Source organism: Pocillopora damicornis, chromosome 3 (genome assembly GCF_964200805.1).
Source record: "Pocillopora damicornis chromosome 3, jaPocDami1.2, whole genome shotgun sequence".
Classification (NCBI taxonomy): domain Eukaryota; kingdom Metazoa; phylum Cnidaria; class Anthozoa; order Scleractinia; family Pocilloporidae; genus Pocillopora; species Pocillopora damicornis.
In genome coordinates this window covers 23,112,579-23,138,640 of record NC_142672.1, presented here as the reverse complement: position 1 = coordinate 23,138,640, position 26,062 = coordinate 23,112,579, and the positions used below count along the sequence as shown (strand labels likewise).

The window sequence follows — 26,062 nt, the reverse complement described above, 5'->3', positions numbered from 1 at the left end:
GGTGTCCTGAAAACATCTCCGGTTTTGAAATTATTGCCTCTCTGTTTCGCTCAAGACAACCTCAGCTTTTTAAGATTTGTCCTTCAAAATTAAAGTCTGCCACTCACTCTACAACTATGGCCATGAGTCAGAGATCATTATGCATCATTTGAAATATGCCACTTTCTTCATAACCCAGTATGTTGTTGCACCTTGAAACTTCGCGGTAAAATCAGAAATTGGGGGCTTCCTCAAATCACCAAATGATAATCATATTACAAGAGAAAATAAAAACAAACCAACGAATGAAAAGAAACTAATAATTGAAATAGGAGAAAGAGGGGAACTCCTTCACGAGGCATGGGCTACAAGGTGATACGTCCTTCATCCAGAAGTCCTTGCGTGACGTAAAGAAATTGATTGGCGCCTGGGTAGGAGCGGAAGTGAACTCTTTCTCGAGAGACCTTAACTTCACTCTAACATAGTAAAAGAATTCAGTTATGCCTCAGCGAGTGCCTTTCACTAAAAGAACGATTTCAGCGTTTATTTTCCTCGGAATTATCTGGGGAACTTTTCCTTTGGTGATACACTGTGCAATTCGTTTCATCTGTGGCAGAGATTCACCAGCACTTATTTTTGTCTTTCGTACTCCAGGAGCCGTTGTTCTCTATGTTGGCTCGTTTGTATTCCTCTCGCTTGGAAGCACCAATAACAGGGAGTTACTCCTTAACAACTTCAAAATCGCGAGGAATTACTGGATGTTTGCTGTAATGGGTTTGATTCAGTTAGCTCTACCTTACATTCTATTTACGTACGGATTGAAAGTCTTGAGCCTAACAACTGGTGGTGTCTTCATTACATCAGTTCCGCTGTTCTCCATAGTGTTAGAGAGGTTGCCTTTTGTACAGGTGAGGTAATTTTATTCGAAAATTCATTCCCTACCCTAAATATTCTGATATAAAATCATTTTGATGTTTCCAATGATTTTGCACGGAAGGCTACAAGAAAGAAATTCATGCAATCACATGACAGACAGCATATTACATTTGTTGCTAAAAAAGGCCTACGAAAAACATCATTCATCCCGACCCCAAAAAAAAATTAAAAAATAAATAAAAAAAAAGAAATATTGAAAAAAAAGAAAATATTTAAATCAGTGATTCACTTAATCTTTAGCCTTTCAAATTTCTGACAGAAGTTCAGTGTGTTTTGGGATTGTTTTGCGAAATGGCAAAAGCGGAAGTCAGGGAGACTTCTTCGAGTTTCCGAGAAAACCGGAAACAGAAATGCGGAGTCGGTGCCCTGGTAACTAGAGGTGCGTTCATGCCCAATCTCTTTTTGAACGAACACATAATCCAAAATAAAGATGGCGTCCAAGAAAACCGCTCAGGGATACCTCCAGACGTTTTTGTTCCTCGATTTTTGCGTTCGTGGGAGGAGGAAGGGAGGAGGGGGTAGCCAGCGATGAACGATAATCCCATCAAGCATGCTGCAGAAGCCGAGATAAGCTTTTATTTCTTGTCGGTTATCTGGCTCGAGTGTAAACCTCAGTTCTACTCTGCACTTTTGTAAGAAAGTGAATAACCACATTTCTTGGCTTACTTGTATGGGTTTTATTCTTCTTAATTTGTTATTTCCTTCATGCGAAGATTCTCGATATTTGCCATACAAAAATTTACCATGGGAATGAGCATTTTAATGATAATAATAATAGTAATGATAATAATAATAATGATAATAATACTGATAATAATCATAATTTAAATTAATGCTTACATAGTGCTAGGATTCCGTAGATAGATGATCTTTAGCGCTTTGCAACATTCTAAATAAAACCTATCAGCTTTAAGTTACAAAATGTTGTATCTGTCAATTTTTCCTACTATTTACAATCAGGTATAGGTTAAATGGCAATTCTGTACACTATTTTAACGTGCAAAATCTAGACTACTATCCACACTGAACAGGACAAAGTAGATGCGTTTTTTTAAAGCTGACTTTAAAATGAGTGCACTACAAATTTTAGATGATATCTATTAACTAAAATAATAATAATAATCAAAATGTTAATGATGATGATAGCACTGATTACATAAGTTATTTGATGAAAACTTCTATGACAATCAGCATACATATACTTAAAATGCAAAGTGAATGTGTGATTGTAATCATTTGAGTGACGCTGATTAGAAGAAAATATGTTTTGTTGCCATTGGTGTTACAAGCAACTAGGTTACCATTTCTAGACGAAAAATTAAACATGTTCATTTTTTTTTTTTTTCGCATTTTAACATAGTTAGTCTAGGCTCACACAATGAACTTCTATAAGTGAAAGGATTTGTATTGTGATAAATGGTCTTTTCTAACTGTTCTGCATATTAAACTAATTATATTTGTTGACTCCATCTGTTTTAATCCTTCAGAGCACATACATGTACTCGATATCCAAATGTAAGCTTGCTGCAGTATTGTCTATTGCTCTAGCTGGAATTACTATGGTCTCAGCTGTAGGCATGAACTTGGCGCAAGATTGTGGCAGTTACTGTGACCAGAGAGAAGAAAAACCTGAGGAAGATACCTCCCCAGAGGTGGCATTAAGGAACAGCAATTTGAGGAACTTACAGACAAACTTACTTCGCACAGTGCAAAGATCTTGCACTCCATTCTCAGTCATGGAATTAACAGGATCTTTACTGGCTCTTATAGCAGGATCCATCTCATGGTCAATAAGCTCAAGTAAGTTCTATGGCCAACAGCCTGTGATGAAGTGAGACTTCTTCATTGCTAAATATACAGCTGGAAACTCTGGAATAAGTGGGTTAAGAAGCCTTTTTTTGGAAGGGGGTGAAAAGGGGTGTGTAAATCCACAGAGCTGCTTTGATTAAAAAACAAACTCTGTAGATCTGCTTTAAAAAAAAAATTATCTGGAATCTGTTTGTTACATGACTTGTGGATTTGTGAAAAACATGCATCAAACTTTTGTGTGTTTTGTTGAAAATCATGCTTACACTTTTTAAAGAACCTTTAACTGAATAAAAGAAAAATTTAAAAATAAATTTTCAAAACAATCTGCATTTTTTTAACAAATATTTTAAACAATTTTTACAAAAAAACTGATACAATTTTTTAAAACTAAACTAGCGAGCAGCACTCTGTAAACTGTTGTTATAAAACTTGTTTTATTCTCTGACATGTTTTGTCTCAATGTCATAGACTTCTTCAGGGAATTTTACAAGTTAACACTAATGGCCTGCATGTATATTTATAAGCCTAGTTAATGGCTATTAGGTAAGCAACTGACCATAAAGGCATGGCCAAATTTACAAACAGATACAGGAAAAGTTTCAGTTAAAACCATGACCCCCAAATCATTTTCCACCTCACCTAGAGAATATTTTACCTGCTAGCTGCTAACTATGGCTTATAAATGCAACAACTTGTAAAAATTCCCTGAAAAAGTCTGGTACAGTTAGACAAACCATGTAGGAGAATAAAGCAAGTTTTACAACAACTGTTCACTGAGTGCTGCATACTATAGTTTAGGGAGAAGAAGTGTGTAACTTTTCAGGTACATTACATGTATTACACCAGGATTATGTCAGTTGTACCATTTTACACACTTTGGCCATTGTTCTAACAAACTGTTATGTGACTCTTAAACATCCTGCCATGACATGTTTTTGCAGTATTTTGGCACTCCAACAGAGGAAATATTCATTCAGTTAGTGGTGGTATTGGTAGCAATATTTTTGGAGGAATGTTTGGTCTTGCATTATTTTTTGTGATTCATCATGGAGATTGTAAGGTATTTAAATAGGATTACATGTGTTGTAAATTAATATGTTTTATAGAAGATCAAAGTTATTAAAATCATTAAATTCAATGATTATTGTGAATGTGCAGGGACCAAAAGAAAAATAGATTACTTGGAAATCATGGAAAACTGCACACTAAATGACATGAACATAACTACCATGACCCAGCCTCTTTTGTGAATTATATGTTTGTTAATTGTCTGTCTGATGTTTGCTGATGTTTTTTTTACTTTTTGTTTTTCACTGTCCAAAAAAAATGATGAGTTAACTATGATTAACCTTTTGTACCTCATTTAAGATCAACTGGAACTGGAGTGATCCTAAATCCATTTTTTACTGCATACTTTTCCTTGTGGTGATGTCTGACTGGCCAATAAGTTTTGTGTCAGATTTTATAAGAAGAGAAATTGGTGAGTTTAGATTAGATGTAGATACTTACTGGTAGCTCTATTCACTGTGTTTATTGGCCACCTGTGATGACTTTGATATTTTGAAAGGCACAGTTACTTTTGATCACTAACCATGGGGGAGGAACTGGGGATTAAAAGTTTTCAATTAATCACAGTTTCTTTGTGGCTTTTGTCATGGGAATGTGTCTCGTGCTTATAGATGATGTCTTTCAGGGCAGGTACACTGTAAGCACTGTTAGCATGAACATTGTCTGCACCTGGAAATTATAAAGAAAACAATTGTCAAAATTTGTTCATTATTTTCTTTGTTTCCTTATTTTCAATACCTTGAGTGATTGTCCTTGAAAGCTTGTGCCATCCTCTCATCCTGAATCAGGAACAAGTAAACCCATTTATGACTTGGTGATTCATTTCCAATGTGTATCAGGTTATTTACATTTTTAATTTAAGCTCTTGTATGGACTCTGTATGATATTCACCTTTATTTTGGTCAGCTCTAACATGAAATTAGTATAATTTCAATAATATCTCTACATTTTGTAAATTTTCATGCAAAGAAGGGCATGTATAACATTCACGGAAGAGCTTGCTTAAAACTGTGGTGTTCTTGAATAATGATATATTCATTTGTGTGGATCATAAAATGTTTAGTTTACAGATAATTAAGTAGCATTAAAGGTATTGCTTACTCTCTATGTACTGCTTCTGACCAACTTCTTTCATTCATTTTGCAGGTGCTGTGGTAGTAAATCAAGCTCTGTGCCTTGTACCATTGATAGCTTTGTCAGAGGATTGGTTGTTTGTTCGACGACCCGAGGCAGTCAATGCTTTACCATACACATCTATAATTATGGAAATTATTGGTTAGTTACACAGTATTTTTATCTCCTTCTGCACACTCCTCCTGTGCTCTCCTTCCTCTTCTTTGTCAACATCTCCTTATCCCTCACCCTCCTTCGTTCCTTCCTCAACATTATTCCCTTTTCCTTCCCCATTCCTCTCTCCTTCTCTCCCTCCTTCCTCTTTTTCATTCTCCTCTTCTCTACTTCTGCCCATCCTTTTCCTCCTCCTCTTTTTTTCTGCTTCACTCCTCAACTTCCTTCTACTCTGCTCCTTCTTCTATCCTCCTCCCCCAGTCCTCCCCCAGTTCCCCCCAGTCCTCCCCCAGTCCTCCCCCAGTCCTCCCCCAAGTCCTCCCTATCACTTCCCTCCTCCTCTTGTTTTTCTCCCACTCTTCCCTCCCCTTCTCCTCTTCTGCCACCTCTTTCCCCCCCCCCGTTTTTCCTCTCACTATCTCTTTTTTTGTGTTGTGCTCCTTATCGTCATCTCCCTTTTCTCTTCATCGTAATTTTTCATTTTCTTTCATTGTTTTACTCTTCCTCCTCCTCTTTTTCCTTCTTTTATCTCATTCTCTTCTCTTCTTCTTATCTTGGTTTTCCTCTATACACTCTATTTCTTTTCCTACTCTTTTCCTACTCTTTTCCTACTCTTTTCCTACTCTTTTCCTCCTCTTTCCTTCTCTCCCCTCCTCCTTTCCACCGGTTTTCTCTATACTCCATCTTAACAAACTTTCCTCTCCCCCCCCCTTCTATCTTCCCCCTTTTACTTTTACTTTATTTCTCTTTTTCCTCCTTTTAAATCTCGTCAGCTCTTCCTTCTCTTTCTCTTTTTTTCCACCTTCCTTTCTCCTCCTTCTTCCTCTCATCTCTCTCTGTATCTTAGATCTGTCTTCCCTTTTCGTTACCTTTCCTTCCATCTCTTATTACTCCCTTTTCCCCCCCCCCCCCACACTCTATTTTACTGCTCCTTCATTTTCCTTCTTTATCGTTTTTATCTTCGTATTCACTTCTCCATTCACCTTCTCCTCTCTTATTCCTTTTCCCCTTTGTCGTCTTTCTCAATAAAACTACTCTCAAGCATAAAATCCGTTACCTTTACATCTGATCGTTACTTTTCTTTCCTGCAGGTGTTGTGTTTGTGGTTTCAGCTGTTGCTATCTCCACTGTAGAATTTACATGTAACAATCGTGAAAGCGCCATCCGTTCACCACTATTAAGTGAACTTAGTATGCAGAAGGTAAATATTTTGAAAGTGCGTTTTTCTTTTTCCATTCTATGGGAAAATATAGTTGCTTAGTTTCTGAAGAAACTGTAGTGCTGCTGTGCAGTGGGGGTACAACAAGATAATTTGGTTTCACAACTGGGTTGATGATGTAAATTGGCCACCGTAAAGAGATTCTAAAACCGACGTTTTGAGCGTTAGCCCTTTGTCCGAGCGAGTGGCGAGGGGCTAACGTTCGAAACGTCAGCTGTAGACTATCTACGGTGGCCGATTTACATTATCGACTCAGTTGATAAAACTAGATTATCATGATGAAATATTCTGTGTTTTGTTGTTGCTGCAAATTTTTGACTACATATTTGGGAGCAAGTGGCCTTTAGTGCCTGTGGGAGGTCCACCATTTTTTGACATCATATCCAGATAAGTTCATATGACACGCGTCCTGCATACTGCCAGGATCAGTTATGTCGATAGCGTCATGTTTATTGATAGAATAAGAGAGATGGTAAGTTTTGAGGTCGGTAAAGAAGTAGAGAAAGCACCACGCTCGTGACAAGACGAAAAACATCTTTCTCTGTTTCTTTTACCGAGCTCAAACCTTACCATCTCTCTTATCTTGTTTTGTGTTTTGTTTTTGTTTTGTTTTTTGTCATGAATTGGAGACTGTGGAAACGTCATATTTCCTGAACGTTCGTCAAATTGAAGACAGCATGACCTCTAGTTACCTTGAACAGCTGCGGTCAAACTCTGGTAAAAGTGATCCCTTCCCTCCCCTGGTGGAGATCTCAGACCATTAGCGCACATCAGCAACATCCACAACAAATTCATCCTCACAAAAATATGTTTGCAGTCAGTTCTTCTTAATGCTTACAAAAAGGTTGCATTGACGGCAATGTACATCCGCACGTACTTTAATTTCTCTTCTACAATCTTCTCTGTTGCATCATAATCTGCGACTCACTTCATACGTAGAATGTCAGGGATCAAACAAAATATCTTAATTTAGTATATAAATAGTGCTTTTCACGCACGCTTATAGGCTAGTTCAGATGTGATTAGCAAGCACTGTTCACCTCCGAGCAACCGAAGACACTAATCCCGCGTCAAGAGTTTAATTTCGACCATTTTCGGTATTCTGACAGAATTAAACTCGTGTTTGGTTCGTGTAAGTTACATGCTGGAATGATAATTTGCTTCAGTTTCGGTGAACGCAGTGGATATTGACCTCCACTTCGATGAATATTTGTCAATTGTTTATAAGAATATTTCAAGACTTTTAGAGTCATGTAGGCTCTCTAAAGTGTCGTTTTATGGAATCAAAATAAAAAAACTAAAGAAGTTATATTAAACCACGAAGGAACGTGGATAGTTGACGAACGAAATTGGGATAGCCTACTACTCCAAGGGTTAATTTATTTTCTTAAGGTTAATATCGCTCACTGCTGGGAGTTTTTGCTTAGTTTTCGCATGCTTATAATTTTTCCGCTCACTTGACGAAGAAGTAGTTTATTGACTGTTTGGTCGTGTTCTATTAACATTAACCATTCAAGTGTATCTTAACAGAACCTTACCAGCTTTCTTTGAGCGGACTAGTCGATGCATAACAACACGGTATTTGGTTCTCGTCCAGTTGTGCTCTTCCCATTTTTGTAACTTTAGGCGATTACCATAGTACACGACCTTACATTTGTTTTACGTTGGGCTCATGAATTGCAGTATATTTTATAACTACAGTGGTCTTAAGGCAATATTTTATTTTCACAATGTGTATCAACTAAATCTAATTGAAATCGCTAAATATGCAAAAAAAAAGTTATTTTCCACTGAGAAGTGGAGCTACTTGTAGGATGTGTACTTTGTATCTTTTTCTTCCGTTTGTATGGTTGTCACTTAGACCAAATATTTAGATTGTAACGTAATTTATCTGACAAAAATACTAAATTTCAGGAAATTGAAAAAAAAAAAAAGACTTTCCTTCTGATACCTCAAGCCTAGCGTAAAAATTTATTGAAAATTTAATAAAAGATAATGGAATAAAATTAATAAAATGCGACTATTTATTTCATACTTTTTCGATACTGATTGATGCGTTGGCGCGCTGCTCATTGGAGCCAGCGAAAGGTCTGGGCTGTAGTTTTGGTCGGGTCAATACAGCGTGTGATTTATTTAGCAGTGATATCGATGACGTGCTCTTCCGCCAGAAGAACAGACGGCAAAGAGATCACCTAAGACCTGTTCAAAGAAAGGGGACAGGTTATGTTGAAACTGCAGCATTGTTACGAGTTGTCGATGTAGAGCAGGGTTGTTCCTAGACAAAACTCAGGATCGTCGGTAACAGCAACAAACTGATTTATTTCCACGTAGTTGACTTCTTGTCTTTACGGCAGTAAGCTTCTTCACAATTCTCTCTCTCTGTTTAATGAAATTGTCGCTCTTATATACATGAAGTACAAGGATCTAGAAACTTCTCTAAAGAACTGAATTTAGTAGATTAACACGGTTTCTAAATTTGAATAATTACGTAAGAAATAGAACGTTCCAGAATGTTCTTATACCAGAAGGTCACGTCTGGATGACTTCGGGTTCTAGACTGTTCTATAGAATGTTCTGGGACTTTACTTGGACAATTTTTTCGTAACAAGCATAAAGCTCATCGAGCTTCAACCACACTTCGTCAGGGTTCAGTTTTTACACTCGATCTCAGAACGACTTCACGAAATATCATTAAACCAATTTCTAGTGATCCGACCAGCCTTGCGTGCACGAAACATAAGATACCACTGGCCTCATGTCCATCGCAGAAGTCATTTGTTTTAAAAATTGCGATGCAAATCAGGCTTCGCAGCTTGTGCGCCCTTATGTTAAACCATAATATTTAGACTTGGTAATTGGTATCTGGCGAGCTCTTTGTACAAGATCAGGCGTCATAGACGCCTGATTTATTTCGTGACAACGCGTATTCAAGAAGCCGGACGGACAGTTGAGTGCGGATACCTAAGATGCAGTTTCGAAAAGTAAATGAGCCCAAGGGAACTTTGCAAACCCCCCGAAAGGAAAATTACATTCTCGGTACAGAATGCGCGTTGCTTATGTTAAAACGATTCGAGACCGCGGGTGCCCCAGATAGTCTTAAGGATCACAATCACCTATCTGAGATATAAAAAAGTGCAGATGGACCAGTACGAGCAAACGGCAGAAACCCTCCAGAAGGTATTGTAAAAGAGGCCATGGAGTCCAATATTTCTTAGAGCATCCTGATATTAGCATCGATATAGTTATTAAAGGATGGATCATAACAGCAATTAGAAATCTCAAGATGGGAGATATCATGGACAGCAGTTGATTTAATGCAGAGCTTACAGTAGAACTGTTACTCCCACTCTTCGTCAAGGTGTGAACTGATGATCAGAACACGGCCAATTCAACTGACTAGACCAGGCGAAAATTGAATCTTTTTTTTTTATCTCAAAGCGTATGCACTAAAAGCAGTGATTTTACAGAAGAAATTTGCAATGGACGTCGCCTGGTGTGTATTAAATTTCAAGTTCTTAAAGCAAAATTTGTGCAAAACTGTATACGTCTGTAGCGCAATGTGTTGATAGGGTGTGAAAGAGACTTCGTTATTATCAAAGTGCAATGCCAGCATATTCATAAGCACCTCGTAGATCATAAAGGCATATTTTAGTCAAATTAAACTTTCTTCCAACAAGTTGTCAATCAGACAGGTGATGAAGACAAAGAAATCCATCAACTAGGGTAATTAATTCCGAATTTTCAGACCACGCAGAGTCGCAGCAATAAACAGTAAGAACTTGAATTCATGTACTTAGAAAAGTTATGTAGCTTATATCGATGATTTTTTAAAACTGCAAACAGAAAACACTTTACCACATGAACTATGATTTTATTATGATCAATTGAAATTTTGAAATTTAATGACTTGGAATCAGCTGCCTATTGAAAGCCCTCTCTTTTAAGTGCAATTAGAATCGCACATCAGATATTTTGTCTATTTTTGCCAGTCTAAACCAGCTATTTCGCTTTTTTATTTATAGGGATATTAAAAATATAAATAACTTCAAATTCTCGGCTTATTAACTTCTCTGTGTCCACAGAATACTCGTTTAAACCGCGTTATCTGCGAGTTTCATCTATTCTTTCAAACTAATGTCCTGTGGTGCCTGTGGCACAATTATGTATGAGCCACGATCCTTTTAAGCCAGTGCATAAAAACTATAGGTGTTAGGCACCTTTTAAGACGATTCGTCCAACGTTTATGATATCTAGACCTAAAACGTCTTAAACTAAGTATGGATCAATATTTGACAACATCCAAAGCACTACAAGCTTTTTTACCTATACTAAGTTAATAGTACAAAGAGAAAGGATTTTTATTTTTCTATGTTTGCTTAAGAGAATGCCATCTTGCTGTGTGTTCTCTAGGTTTTACTAACCATAGAGCAATGCTGTTGGTCGAATGTTTTTGTGATAGTTGACCAAAATTGGCCTGCTCTCCATCTCAATTAAAATGCGCTAACTTTTAAGAAATGTTCAGATTATGCTTTTTAATGTGTAATTTATTTGCTTGGTAAATTGACGAATGAGAAATAATGAACTAGAACTGAAAATAGGCAGGTGTTTTTATGGCCCATAATAAAAACGTTATTCTTCTGTTGTTCACCAAATTAATTACCATTTAAGATCAAGTCGTGTGTCATTCTATTCCTTTTTACTTGTAAGATGACCGACCAACTTTTACGTTTCACCTTTCTCCTGGCGCTCATTCAAGGGCCGATCACTTTGGCACTGCATCTATCGACAGAAAATAACCACACATTGGTAGGCTATGCCTTCAAACAGTTCTTTTCCAGAGACTGGTTAAACTGTATTCAAGCCTGCCATGATGAGTCAAGGTGTATCTCGTACAATTATGAGAGATCAGCGAGCGCCGATGGTTTGTGTGAGTTAAACTATTGTGGAGTTGAAGAATTGAGCTACAGAGATCGGCTTCTTATTTACTCCACGGGGTTCGTATACCAGCAAATAAGGAGACGAAAGGTTGGTTTTTTATCGTAAAATAGAAAAGATTGGGTCAACATCTGGGTTTGTGCTGGGAAACGTCGTGACAGATGCCTATTATTCTTAATACACGACAAATGAGGCGACTAAATGTTTGCGTGTGCGAATAAAAGGAAACAGGCTACAACTGCGTAAGGAAATAAAATCTTATAGCTTGCCTGTGCCCGAGTTTCCCGAGGAAATCTTAAGCTTGATTCATTAGAAGTAAAGGTTCGCGTCAAATGGATTAGGGTTCGTGTCTGTTCACCTTTGTTTTGCGTTGAGTGAATTGGAGCAAAAAAAAACTTATTTCATGTAAGGTGTGACTTTGAATGAAGATCACACCTCTCACAGAAATATACATGTAAATAATTTTTAATATAGACAATGTCTCCTCAAAAGCGGTCACTAATTCCGAACTGGGAATTCAAATTGTGGAGTTGAAGAACAGAGCTACAGAGATCATCTGGTGTGCTTCTTGTCGGGATTTAGATATGTGCAAATAAACAAGGAATAGCTGAATTTTCTATAAAAAAAAAGAAAAAAAATCAGCGGAAGATCAGGCATACGTTTCCTTGAGTTGAGAAGAGTTGGCTTAATCTGAAATGAAAAATTTGAACGGCTTGATTCTTGCGCCGTTGCTTGAATCGCCGAAAAAATGTAAGATAGTAAGATAGGACACTCGTAATCTAAGAAATAGTTGCCGTTCACATTTGTTCGTTTATACTATTTCGCAGCTGTTATTTATTTTTCTTTTGATTTGTAAAAACAAAGCGATGTATGTTTTCTTTGTTACTCGAGGTATGATTTTAAAGAGGATCGTGCCTCTTACCTCTGCATATTTTTATTTTATTGTTCTATTTTTTCTATTATGTACAGCATTGTCTTCTCAAGAGCTGTCAGGAACTTAAACAGAAATATCCGGAGGCAAAAAGTGGCATACATACAATTGATCCGTTACAAAAGGCAAGGCCCATTGAGGTATTTTGTGAATTCGACATTGAAGGAGGTGGTTTTAGTTTTCTTCCTCATAGCGTCACGAATCGATCAGATGGTAAGGCGATTGTTGACGCGCTCTTCAAAGACAGGAAAAATGTTTTGCTGAAGTTGAAGAAAAACGTCGATGGCAGCGAGTGGTACACTTTGATTCAGCCCCACCCGAATTACGCTGACATCGATTTTGGCGTCTTGGTGAACAACTACTCTGGTTACACTAAACCAATAAACGTCTTTATGCAGAAATACGTATTCCTTGGTATCCTCCCTAAATCAATTGCAAATAAGAATACAACCCAGGGTTTCAGATCTAATGGCATCATAGCAGAGTTTGAGAACTGCGATGCCAATCCAAACAGCTTCTTTGCACTTTTCCCGAACCGTCATCACCAATTACCATCTGATTATGCCAAGAATTCAAAATTTGAAAACAGCGGAATCGCAGTGAAGTGGCGTTCCCATGCCAAAGCTGTCAGTAGTGGCAGTCTGAAAATGCCAAATGAGTTCTTTTTCCTGACAGAACTGCATTTTGGTGGCTGTGGCTGCTACACCTCAAGCGACCGGTGGAAGAAGTTTGGTTATAACGCCACTGCCATTGGAATTCGTTAGACTTACATTTACTATCCTTTACCATATTGATCATCGAATAAACCCATAAAGTGTACCTCAAGATATAAATTTACTCGGAGAATTTAATTCGCTCGGGCAGGCTAATCGGCACTCCCACAGAAGTTCTAGGCTCGGAAAATCAATAGAATTTCAATCTGTGGCATGATTCAATGTAAATGTTCAATATGGCTCAGCAAATCAACGCTTTATTGATTGTCCCTCCTGTGTATGATGCATTCACTTTGTAAAACTTTCGGACGTGTAATAATCTGAATACATTACATTGCTTTCCGCTGAAAACCAGACGTTTAGTCTGACTATATGTCTTACAGTCCTCTGGACATCTTGTTAAAACTGTCAGTTACAATATTAGGAGACGCTATTTGATCCCCGTTATAAGCTGCAATTATTGGCAGAATAGTCCTTGTCTGCAAGTCTCATGAGTAAGAGTTTTCAACTCAAGTTTAAGGTATTGAAATGTTGAGTGTACAAGCTCGCACTCATTACTGAGTGGTAGTCATTAGTTTCTTCCTCCTTTTTACTCTATAAACCTCTTAGACGTTTTCTCCTTGAATGCTTGATTTTACCTCGCGATGAAGATTACTTTGAGCTAATTTTTGCAAAAGTGCAAGTCATTTGTATCCTTCCTGCGGAAAGCTAAAAATAGAAGATCTTTTATCTTACATTTCGACATGTACAGGTTTTATTATTATTAATAATAATAATAATAATAATAATAAAGTAGTTAAAGTAAAATAACAATGAAGAAAAACTCAAGACTGTCCGAAAATTTGATATAATTCAGTTTTGATAACACATTTGTATTGAATCTCAAGCACCAAGATGGACTGATTAAATCAAGAGCAAAACTTCAAACTTTGAACTGTATTCAATTATGACATCTCTGCGACGATTCCATTAAAGTCATACTCTAAACATAACGTGGGGCTTTGGAATCGGAAAAATTTGTGATTGGAATTTGAAATTATATGTGTTAAAAGGAAATTGCGGAAAATAGGTTGTAAATACATGAAACACATAGATAAGTGACCCACCCTTGCAGCAAAGCAGAGCGATACATGTACACTTTTACGTCAAAAGATCGTTGCCAGACTTCCAAACCCAAATTTTTTTAAAAATAAGAATTATGATACCTTTTTCTTTTTCCTTGGAATGAGTGACTGGGCACTTATTTAAAATTGCAGCTGAGATAGAATGGGGGATGAGTGGAATGAGTGCCTGGGCACTTATTTAAAATTGCAGCTGAGATAGAATGGGGGATGAGTGGAATGAGTGCCTGGGCACTTATTTAATTTGCAGCTGAGATAGAATGGGGGGATGGGGAGGTGGGGGGGGGGGAGGGGTAGAGAAGAGAGAAGCGAGGAGAGGGGTGCTTATTCGTGTGTGGGCGCTTATTAAAGCGTGAGTGCTTATCTGAGTAACGGCTCACCTCTTTGTGTCCTGAGCTAACCTTTCGAGTGTAGTCCAGGCGTGTCTCCTAGAGATACTCAGCCTGTACATCTTGTCACCACGATGCCGCAAACATTTTTCTTTCTGACAGAACTTCACTTTGGAGGCTGTGGTTGCTATACTTCTGGTGACCGCTGATCCAAATATGGCTTTAATGCTACTGCCATTGGAATCCGCTAAGCATGTATTTGTCAACAACTGATAGCTATAACCATTTTGGTTATTAGAGCAGTTAGAACAGGAGAGGTATTTTTTAGCAAAGTCTATTTTCCCTTCCTCACTAGTAGAGAAATTATTCATTCTTTCGTTTTCTCACTCTTTTTGCCGCACATAGCCATTATGCGATGTAAGTAATAACCGCGCCATATTTCGCGATTTCGTAATTGAACAAAATTAATTTGAAGTCGCATAAATAGGTCGAAATAATAGGTCTGAGTTTCGAGACACTCAGGGGTCTAAGTGGCGAGACGGAATCGTATTTAAGGAGCCACTTCTATAATCGTATCGTAAGTCAATAAAAGCCTGGTCTGAGCTAAACTTTGAAAGCAGAAGACCTTAAAATCGCTTGCAAGCTCGTCAACACTTTTTAATTAAACTGAAGACGTAACTCGAAGTTCAGCTCGAATTCAAACCCGAACTCGAACTAGAATCCAGACAAGCATTCCTCGCTTCCAGAAGTTTCGGGGCAACAGAATACTCCATTTCATTTAACAGTTCATGAGAATATACCACTTGCAGATTTGTCTCTAGGGGATGACTTATAAAACTTCTTAACCTCCGACGAAGGAGGACAGGGAAATAGTTCATAGTGTTTTAATACGGCTACCTGGGTATTGAAAGTTGAGTGTGTAAATGTGCGTTTCGGCTAAACAAAATGTTAAAGTAGTGAAGTCAATAATTTTTGAGTAAGTTTTGTAACCAATGACTTGTTTCAGCGAGGTTTAGTGTAATTCTCCGTGGCTTTGATATGCATCATTTTTTCATCGTGAAGCAAAGAAATGATAACAATGAATGAAAACAAACGCTTAAATTAAAATTACTTAAGTGTCATGGTTTATCCAAAGGGCTAACTGCTGAAAGATGAATATCTCTTCTGAAAAATTGTATCAAATAGGAATTCTTTTTTATTTCACTGTTAACACATTTTTCGTAGACGTTCCTCGTTTTTGTGAATCATGATTGCTCCTTTTCTTTAAATCCAAAGGAGTTGCCTTTTGAATGATTAAAATGCATTTGATGCCTAAGGAGGAAAGTCACGTGATTCGTCTTTTTACTCTCCTACCGATTCTTGATACGAAAGAAAAAAGAAAAACAAAGAAAGAAAAAAAGAAAGAGAAAAGGTTAGAGCTTTTGAAATACTGGCTGATTCTATTGGCGAATGGAACTATTTTGGCCGTCTTTTACCTTAATGAAAGGGAGTCTGGCGAAGGGTAAGAAGTATTCCGGTAAGTCGTAAAAAGACGCGGGGTGGGGGATAGAAAATTGAAGAAAACTTCTTGTGAACCCCAAGAAAAGAGCACATTGATGACTGGATACAGGTATAAAAGTAAAAATGAAATGATAAAATTGTTTTTAGATAAGACAATACCTCTGGGAAATGAAATCTTTCTTATAATAGTTCTTCAGTAAACTACTTAAGTTCCTGAAAGCGGAATTGTTCTGTCTTACTTTACTTGGTGAGAGAATCGTAGATGAGGAGCGCACCTCTTAATACAGTATGTATTCTCGCCCTCCTGCTGCTACCTTTAACTAAAACTCGGCTTACGAGTGCTTTCTTAAGTAACTAAAGGAAAGATTCGTTTTAATTTTTCTGAGCGGGGCAACTATATCTTTGTATTATGCTGTATAATGCCAAGTTTAAAACCAGACCTGCATCGTAATTGACAATACTAGCCCATGCATGAATGTCTAATGATAAGACTGCAAAGCTGGACTGAAAACCAGAACAAGAAAAGTGATGTGGGGAAAACCCAAAGGTAGGCTTCAAGAGAAGAAAGGTAGGTTTAACCATTTCGACAACTGGCCAAAAAAAGCGAAATCGAAAAACACTTTTTGAGGGGATAACACTCGAATAACCTAAGACTTTGAACTCGTGGGAAACCTTGGACTTTTCACGTGGGGCCTACCAAAACTCTGTTAGCTGGAACAGAACCGAAAACTATCCAAGAACTATTTTCAAAAAATTGAAAGCTAGATTTGTCTACCTTGCTGTCATGGCTTCAGTCTAGGGTCTGGGACAGCTAATATACAAAGTATGGATCACGTGTATGTACGTGTACGCGAAGGTTGGATGAGTAGCAATCACTGATATCGTTTTTAGATAAGAAAATCATCAATGGTCCAAAGTGAGTTTGCTATTCCCTGGGTTGTTGCCAGATTGTTAGTCAGCGTCTTCAGATTGCCACTTATGCCGTGACAATCCAATTAATTTTTCTTTACCCAAGGGCGACTGCCTCAAAGCCTTACGAATGTTTACCATAATCGGGAGCCCCGATTATGTCCTCAATTATAGCTATTAACTGCGTTCACATAACAACTTTATACAAAAGCCATGTTGAAGCATAACTAAGATATAAGTGGGGTCTAGATGAGCAGTTATGCAATGTACTGTAGAATTGCACGTTTTGGGATCTTACATTTCAAAGAAATTAAATACAGATTCTCTTTAGCACAACTACGGTCCGTAGAAAGGTTCGAACCCGCTCTTTATAAAGCTCCTTAGCAAAGTCCGTGGAAGTGGCAATACAGCTGAAAAGGGAGAAACACGAGAACAAGCTAAGTGTTTCCCATAAACTTCTCTTATGCTATCTGCACTTGTTTGTTTTCAAATCAAATATCACATTGCTGCCTCGTTCATTCGCCTCTTATAATCCCTGCCTCAGAATAGGATTTTAAGTAACTGAAGTAAGGACTAGGTTGCATGAATTTTAATGATGCTCTTCTTCCTACTATGAATTGTAGCAAGAAATGGTTGAACACTAAAGTTATTAACCTTGAACTCTGTGCACTTCATACAGACAAACGACTGGTTTTCTATGTGTTCATTTGATCCCGCGTGGAAGCTCCAGTGCATGCACGCAAGCTAATCGTGCTTTTCAACTCTGACAAGATTAGACAACATCAGCTACCTCTTACTGTATGAACCAATCAAACACAGGTTAAATGCACATGACAACTTATATCATGGTCCGATGCAAGAGCTAGTCTGTTGTTAATAACGATAGTGTGACTAGCCGAAGTACTTTTCACGATAGGTTTACGATAAGCACTTATACCACAAAGCACGGTTACCAGAAAGGTACTAAATTTCAGAAAATCATGCCTGGCAACTCTGAAAGGGAACATGTAAAGTGTCTCCATACAATTATATCTCTTTACGCTCGAATATCCCATAATTTTACCGAAAATTTACTTTCTTGACAGAAAAAAAAAAGAAAGTGCGGTTTAAGAAATCAAATCCGTCTACCATTCGTATTAAGAATATGATATGACATCTCTTTTTTTTGAGACAATCAAATCCTTAGCACATTTTTATTCATATTACAACTTCAGCATACAAATTGGCTGAATAATGGGGGACACTGAAATATATACATATGCATATATATATGCAAGCAGCACTTATCTATATCGAATAGAACCATTTACATGGAAGCCCGAGCCACACAACTCGTCAGAGTATGAACTTATCTCATACCAGAATATCGCCGCAAGAACAACAACATGTATTTTGTTGTTTATATTAAGCTACAAGTAAACTTACCTTGGTTACATATCTGTTTCTGGCATTGCTCTCGAAGAGAGTGACCATTTGTGGATGTATTTGGTATCAGCAATTTTCTTTACTTATACATATCTATATATATATATGATCACAACTACTCAATATATAAATACATATATATATATATATATATATATATATGATCAAAACTACCAACCATCTCGGTCAAAGTGTTAGTAATATCTAAACAGATTATGTAAATAATTGAAAGTTTCTAAATCATCTGCTAGCAACAAGTAATTTGAAATCTTCGTTTAATAATTAGTACGCAAATATTTCTAAATAAATGTTTTGATCAACGAATTCCAATGGCTGTAGCGTTAAAGCCATATTTACTCCAGCGGTCGCTAGAGGTGTAACAGCCACAACCTCCAAAATGAACTTCTGTTAAGAAGAAGAACGTTCTTGGCATTTTGTGCGGTGGAATTGTGATTGGTGTTGCTGTAGAACGCCAATCAACGGCTATACCGGTATCTTCACATCCGTTACCCAGAAAATAAGTACTGGAGTTCTCACGATTTCGGTTTGGCAGAAACGCAAACAAGCTGTTGGGATTTTCGTCGCAGTTTCTAAACTGGATTACGTCGCCATTAGACTTGAAACCCTGATATGTTTGTTCATTCGCAACTGACTTAGGTAGAATACCAAGGAAGATGTATTCCATCATGAAGTCGTTCAATGGTTGAGTGTAACCAGAGTAGTTGTTGACCAAAAGCCCGAAATCAATGTTGGTGTAATTTGGATGGGGCTGAATCCAAGTGTACGACTCGCTGCCATTTACTCTGTTCTTCAACTTTAGCAGAACATTTCTTTTGTCTGTGAAGAGGGATTTGACAATCTGCTGTGCATTTGATCTCAAAGTTAGGCTTTGCGGAAGGAAACTGAAGCCACCACCAGCAGTGTTAAGTTCACAGAAAACCTCAATAGGATCAGCGTTCGGCACAGGATAGATTTCGTACACACCACTCGTCGCTCCAGGATCGTTTAGTTGGATTTCCTGCCAGCTCCTCTAATGTTGAAGAGAAAAATGGAGAAAAAATGGTTCAAAATGACACCAGACTACAATAAATTTTTACATTTCAAATTGTTATTTCCAATGCAACAACTTTGTGTTGACCAAATGGCTCTATAAATCCAAAAGGGCATATCTATCGTCAATCGCGTCCAACTTTTATGTGCGTCAAAGTATTTGCATTATAAGATATATCACAACTTTGCAATAGTTTACTTTCAAAAATTTCTCTCAAGCTATTTTTTCGTTGTGTTGTAATTCATTTTGTTATCCATAAAATTTCCCCTTAGCATTTGCCCTTCTAATGCATTTTAGCTCTCTGCACTCGAAGGATATACATGTATTCCGCTCGAACTTTGCTTTTACAAGGTTATTATCAGATATTATGAAAAAAACTATATTTAACAAATAGAGAAGCCTTGACTGTGCTCTGTTCTGTTATAAAGCACGCAGGAAGCGGCTAGAGCACGAGAGAGGTGTAGGGAGAAACACGAGACGTAGTAGCCACCTCTCCCCACTTCGTTTTTTCTTGAAAACCATCAAAGTTCACATTCTGCGATAGTTTTCAAACTAAAATAGTTCAGCAGGTCGAATTTAACACTTTTGCCTGAAGCTTTTTAAGTCTCTAATACAGAATCTTGAAGTGAAATGTTCAGTGAACTTCAGCCGAATTATGGCTCATAAAAACACGCGAGTTTTTTCACATGACAAGGTAGAAAACAAACTGTTCAAGGCGAGTGTATTTTGAATGAACGACAGCCGAATTCACCGGAACACGAAGATCGCTCGGGATGACAGTGCGGCAAAACTCGGCTGCAGTGACTGATGTGACTTTCCATTCAACGCACCGGAAAGGATATCAGAGCAAGCTCTTATTTTTTACTCGAAGGGCGGCCGATGTAGTTTCTGAGGCTTGCTTTACTGTGATGACCGGAGATCGCCATGATAAGCGAGCCGCGATGGACTTCAGCATGATCGTATTCGCGCAGACACCATCATGATTAGAATGACTTTTAGCAGTTATGCCAGTTTGGTTATATTTTTCATCATTTCTGTTTTGTTCACTTTTGTATTTGAACACTGAACTTTATATACTATACGAGTGTTGGCTGTGTTTGATTTTTATTTCCGTAGGTAAGCTTGCAATCTAACTGAGCGTGAAAATCTTTAATACTCGGAATGTCTATTTTGTTTTTCCTTTGAGGATTTTCGTATCTGCTCACGTTTCAATAACGTAAATTACGGCGCCTGGTAAGTTGACAAACCTTTGTTTGGTTCTTCTGTTGCTACTTGCCGGCTCGCTTGTTTCGAAATTTCACTTTCAATTATCGGAAAAAAGCTAAAAAGAAGTCCCGGAAAAGGTCGAACATAGTAAAATTTGGCAGATGGCGCGACAGCTTTAGCTCAATTCTATGCTCTATACTCTCATAGAGCACGCTCTTTCAACCAATGACAGCACGCGTTATATCCGAACTTTATTATAATTGACAATAGAAATCGCTATATATTCCAAATGCACTTTGCTGCTTACTCTTCCAAACCCCTATTGTTTGCTGATTCCTTGTTTAGTCTTCCCTGGTTTGCCAACGCCCAGAACAAAATGTCAGGGGTGTTTTCTGCATGATGTATATCATGTTGAGGAAGAGGTAAAAAATAGCGACACTGGCGCGAAACCAGACTGTTGATCAGATACGGAGAAAGGTATGTGGCACCTGTGCATTCATAGAAATGGAAATTGAAACTACATTTGAGGAGATCTTAGTTGACTCATTTTCATATAGTATGGTTTCCTAAAGTGCAACTTTACGAAATTTGCAAAAACGAACCAACACTCAAGTGTTTTATGCCGGGAAAAGCTTTAAAAAATCTTCGGAAAGGTGCTATCATAACTAAATGATTATAAAAGCGAGAAGGTTTTATTCCTCGATAAGTTTAACAACTCTTCCCAATATACTTTATGAAATGGGAAAAACAATACTCGGCCCAAAAAATTCAAATACCCATCTCAATTCGACATCAAGGCGATGCTAAGGTCCATGGTGATATGAATGTGGAGAAAAATATTGTATTCCTAACTATGGTTCTACAAAAGTTACAGTCATTTCAAGGCTGTCATATCTGTACAAACCTCAAAATTGAGAAGCTGAGCAAAGATAAATCCTGGCATAGAAACAAAGGAAGAAGAATCTGTTCCAACACTCTCCAATCTTTTATCGTTTAACTCACAAATCGTCTTTCCATCTTCATCTCTGTAGTTTATTGAGCAGCACAGTGGACGTCTTTTCAAGCAGAGCTGCGCGCACAATAAAATACTGGAGGCCTTCAGACGATCAGTGACATGGCCGATTAGGTAACGATCTTTCACCGTCTGAAGAAAGGAAGAACGGCTGTGAATAGCTACCTTTGAAGTAGACACAGAAGCTGCGACGGCAAGTATTATCATAACAGCTTTCGTGGCTGTACCTACAGCAAGTAGAATCAACACCAAACGGCGATGAGCTCCTCTTAGATATTGATACAAAGAAAATATCGCGTTCTTTGTTTGTTTGTTTTTTTTTTGCTTGTTCTTTTTCCAAGGGCCAGTATTTTAGTGTTTCTAAGAAACAACTATCATGCTTCTCCAACAATGTCTCCTAAGAAAACTGATGAACTTCCACCCAAGAATTGAATCATCCTCCACTTGAAACTCTATATTTCTAAAGAAGGATATTCTAGAGATAATGGACTAAATATGAGGGGGATGCCGTTCTTATTCGTATTTGGTAAATAGTAAGTACGTTTTTGAGGTTACAATAGAGAGGTGCTCATATACTTAAATTAATAAATTTCGCAAGGCATTGCACTGTATGGCAGACATGAACAGCTGTCAGAGTTGTGCCCTGTGTTTACTAAGAAGCGCTTCTGGTGAATGAATAGTTATCAATTCCACCCCAAGATGATTTTACTAAAAGTAAGAGGTCTGTTGAGATCAATAGTTTCCTTAATATTTCCTTTTGATACACTGAGGACATAAACCTGCCAAAAAACCCACTGAATTGTTCATTTATCTTTGCCTGAATGTAGCGAAGCGTAATGAAACAAAAGATAAATGGTTTCTTGAATTCCCGAGCACAAGTGCATTTGTCGGCAGTGTGTTTTAAGTGCCGGCGTGAGATTATGGGAGAGAAGTGTGATATGTAAACTAGCAAGTATATATTCGCTGAACAGTAAACAAGTTTCACTGTGGATTTTTACAAGCGGACAGTTAAATTTTGTTCTTTTTTTTTTTTTGGTTGGAATCCTGTAATCCATTTCCTCGTAACGATTTTTAGTTGTGCTTTCCTGATGATTGACAGTCATTATAAGTGGTTTTGTTTATTCAATTTACTTTGGCCGCGTCGAACGTATAGAGTTTGTTTAATTTTTTGGTGTCTAAACAGTGTAAACAATTGTTTTTGTCTTGTGATTAGTTGGTTAGTTCAATAAATGGGCTGTGAATTGTCTGCTTATCCCGCACCGCATTTCTGGTTGTCAGTTTTTTGGGTGCGGGGAATTCTGAAGAATGCGATTTATGATTGGAAATGAAAATATTTTTGTGCGTCTTCCAACGACTTCCTCCCAATTGCTTTGTTACGTTGATCCAGAATTTGCTCAATAATCGACAACATACGTACCTCAATAGAGCGCTCCTCCACAAAGTTTGATTAACATATTATGTTGTGCGTGATATGATGTGAATCTCGTTCAATTCCCTATTGTCTAAAGATTATAAAAAAGCCTTGAATTTAGCAAAAACTCGTCAATTTGGCAATTTCATCAGTAAACAAATGCATGGCATAATGAAATGCTTGCTAAACATGCAAAAGTGAAATACTCATTGATAAGTTGAGCAAAACCTACCCTAATAAAGCTACGGACGTTCGGAACTCCAACAGAAATAATTTGAGAAGGAGATTTTGAAAGATGCAACATAAGCCTGATGATTTTGAGGTCTTGATCTACACAGCCACCAGTATGAACGCCTTCTTGATATGTTAGCGGCTCTGTCACGAACGTAACATCGGTTAGAAAGTCTATCAGGACCGACTGGTGGCAGCAGGTAGTTAGTCAATAAACCAACTGCTAAAAGATAATTATTCACATTAGACCGCCATGACCTCTTGTAGTGGGGAGTGCATAATCCTACCTGATTTTTCAGGAGGCGCTTTTGAGAAACAGCTTTTGTAAAGCCAATCTTGTAAGGACATATTTAGTAGCATTTTTTGCCCCAATCCCAATTTGAAAGAGACGTACGTTTTACACAAGGAAAAGAGTTAATTTTGGGAAGTGTGAACCAATTGTTCTCTAGTTCCCTTCAAGCCTTAAAGTTTTCGGCCGAAGACGGCTGCTTTAGTTTTTTGAACGCTGAATTAATCCAAGACAACAGGGATTCAACTTCAGTTATCGGATCATGAGGCCATTCACTTCTGAGTGTTTCTTACACGAAGGTCATTGTTGATACTTTTTCTTAGGAGTGCAATTTATGAAGCAGACAGGTGATAAGGAAAAAAAAAAGTTCATCTAAGTAGGAGAGATTTTATGTCAAATCGCCAGACCCAGCGAATGACAAAGAGAACCAAATATGAACTCGGGTGTAAAAAGTTAACGTTGAAAAGGTTCATTATTGCCAGGGTTCGGTGAATTCATACTTTAATGATTATAATATTGTCTTGAATGTATAATTTGTGAATTGCAAACAGCACGCATTTTACCGGCTAATTAAAAAAATTTACCCACGATGCCCCAAAGACATTACTCAGCTGCCTCAGGAAAGATCTTTCTTTATTTTTATCGCACTGAAGATAATGTGATCTAATGTGCAATTCATTTGGTTTTTAAATGTATGGATGATTTATTAGGATTTAGAACAGATCTTACACCTGGTACTGATTTAAAAGTTCAGAACTTAAGCAAAAGAGGAAGTTACTAGGAGTTGGACTATTTCGGTTAGGCATAAGCGCAAACAAGCTGTTGGGATTTCCGTCGCAGTTTTTAAAATGGATTAGGCCGCCGTTGGATGTGAAACCCTGGGTTGTTCTCTTGCTTGCCACAGATAACAGAGGTGGAAGCCCTATCGCTCACTACGGGCGGGAAAAATTAAATTAAAAAGGCACTGCGGAGTGCATGTGAATACAATCCTAGATGCTTCCCTTGCCAAAATGATCAAAACACTTCACCTGCAGATATCGTTTCTGCGTGATACGGTACAAAGATTCTATTCACATTACTTACTGCATTATATTCAGTCGAAGCCTTGTCTTTTTCATAAAAAAAGGAAAGGTTACCTTGAATGTTGTTTTCTTTTGAATCTTTCCGTGTTAAGTTACTCTGGTTCGCAAAGGTTACACCGCTGTGAATTTATTTATTTACTGTAGATTTTCGCTCAGAGAACGTTGACAGAAAGTCATTAACGGATGTACCTTGCGGTATATTTGATGCTTCTCCTGATGATCTGATGTCAACACTCGAGTTTTCTTAAAAGATCTTTGTTAAAGGCTATGATTCAACATATTTTACGTGTTCACAATAAAGGAACTAAGGTAAATCGTTCTTTGTCATTGGTTTTTTTGTTGTTTTTTTGTTGTTGTTTTTTTTTTGTAATTACATTGGTATATTTCCAGAAAAATGAAATTTGCAAATTTGTGTCGAATTATCTTGCATCAAGATAGCGCCGAGATTACCGAAAAGAAATAAAAGGGTCGAGGTGAATGTTTCCGCTTGCGGCCTCAGGGACATACATGTGAAAAATCCAAAACAAACATTGAAGTCGAACCCAAATGGAATTTGACAACATTTTCCATATGCGGCTCTCTATGAAAGATTTTGTTACGTTAGGATAAAATGTATTAGACACTAAAAAAACATACTTACCTCCAGTGAGTTGAATTACGATCAGAAAATAATGCGACAGTTAAATTAATTTTAAATCCTTTTTGTCAAGGATGATAACTTTTTTGTTCGACTGATAAAGGCAACCCTAGTAAAGTTAATGACGTTATGGAACTTCTATCAATTGAAATTATGTGACTAATTAATTCTGAAAGCATCCTCTCAGTAGCTGAAAAGTCAATAATCTCACTTTAAAAGCAATGAGCCGTATAAGAACTCGGTGCAAAATGGCTTGTTGTCGGTAAAGAGCCCTTATCCTACTTGTTCTTACAGAAAGCCCATTTAAAAACAGCTGTTCTAAGCAACATGCTTTTATGTACAAGTTTAATTTAGGCTGATTCCGAGTTAACGGGGCTTTTGCACCGTGGAAATTTTCCATTTGCACTTGCTTCCTGTCGGCGAGAAAGTTTTGATGTTGATCAATATATCTAAAACAGTTTTACGGATCTTAATTCTTAATGTCGTGAGAGGAAAATGTCGAGGAAGAAAAAAGAAACAAGAAACAGAAGATAGTAATGATCAATAAAAGAATGAATCTCATGGAAATAAAATAATAATAAAAAAAGATAGACCTGTCGAAATAAACCGATACATATCTAACAAAACCGCTTAAAGTTCTTGCGAATGGAACAATGAGTGCCCGAAGGAGGCTTTTCAACTTAACCTTCAGAAACACACCCAGGTCGTGATGTTTCCCGGGAGCTGTTTAGCTGGATATAAAAGAGGGAGGGTAAATACTCATCCACCCTCTTCTACTCCTTACTAGAATATAGAAAGCTGAATATGTCTTGAATTTCTACCTTTTTAACTTAAAATGCAAACAGATTGTGTTTCATTTATTTTTTAAATCTTCTGTGCAACTTTACCCACAATTCCTTTAGGAAATAACTTAAAATTAGCTGCATGTTGTGAATATTGTCTAGTAGTTTGAATTAGAATAAAGTACTCTCCTCTGCATCCA

The 26,062-nt window shown here is 37.5% G+C and overlaps 3 protein-coding genes across 3 annotated transcripts; 2 read left to right on the top strand and 1 right to left on the bottom strand.

The window, feature by feature from the left end:
- Nucleotides 1-406: 406 nt before the first annotated feature.
- Nucleotides 407-8,332, top strand: LOC113675236 (uncharacterized). The gene is made up of 7 exons (XM_027191784.2): nt 407-887; nt 2,403-2,715; nt 3,666-3,784; nt 4,093-4,204; nt 4,939-5,067; nt 6,171-6,280; nt 6,928-8,332. The coding sequence occupies exons 1-7, from the start codon at nt 480-482 to the stop codon at nt 7,060-7,062; spliced, it is 1,326 nt and encodes a 441-aa protein (XP_027047585.2). The 5' UTR covers nt 407-479; the 3' UTR covers nt 7,063-8,332.
- A 2,545-nt stretch (nt 8,333-10,877) lies between these two features.
- On the top strand, nt 10,878-13,796 carry LOC149048889 (uncharacterized). Its single transcript, XM_089200595.1, has 2 exons — nt 10,878-11,323; nt 12,203-13,796. The coding sequence occupies exons 1-2, from the start codon at nt 11,006-11,008 to the stop codon at nt 12,926-12,928; spliced, it is 1,044 nt and encodes a 347-aa protein (XP_089056721.1). The 5' UTR covers nt 10,878-11,005; the 3' UTR covers nt 12,929-13,796.
- A 4,577-nt stretch (nt 13,797-18,373) lies between these two features.
- LOC113675149 (uncharacterized) lies at nt 18,374-21,637 on the bottom strand. Its single transcript, XM_027191694.2, has 2 exons — nt 21,323-21,637; nt 18,374-19,191 (listed from the first exon to the last, which is right to left on the bottom strand). The coding sequence occupies exons 1-2, from the start codon at nt 21,635-21,637 to the stop codon at nt 18,478-18,480; spliced, it is 1,029 nt and encodes a 342-aa protein (XP_027047495.2). The 3' UTR covers nt 18,374-18,477.
- Between the last annotated feature and the right edge of the window lie 4,425 nt (nt 21,638-26,062).

Bases quoted from the DNA above. Each gene is read 5' to 3' on its own strand.
- LOC149048889 (XM_089200595.1), top strand. From the start codon at position 11,006: ATGACCGACCAACTTTTACGTTTCACCTTTCTCCTGGCGCTCATTCAA. The intron at 11,324-12,202 runs GTTGGTTTTTTA...TATTATGTACAG, and splicing joins AGCAAATAAGGAGACGAAAG to CATTGTCTTCTCAAGAGCTG.
- LOC113675149 (XM_027191694.2), bottom strand. From the start codon at position 21,637: ATGATAATACTTGCCGTCGCAGCTTCTGTGTCTACTTCAAAGGTAGCT. The intron at 19,192-21,322 runs GTTTGTACAGAT...CTTCAACATTAG, and splicing joins CTCAGCTTCTCAATTTTGAG to AGGAGCTGGCAGGAAATCCA.
- LOC113675236 (XM_027191784.2), top strand. From the start codon at position 480: ATGCCTCAGCGAGTGCCTTTCACTAAAAGAACGATTTCAGCGTTTATT. The intron at 2,716-3,665 runs GTAAGTTCTATG...ATGTTTTTGCAG, and splicing joins CTCATGGTCAATAAGCTCAA to TATTTTGGCACTCCAACAGA. The intron at 3,785-4,092 runs GTATTTAAATAG...ACCTCATTTAAG, and splicing joins TTCATCATGGAGATTGTAAG to ATCAACTGGAACTGGAGTGA.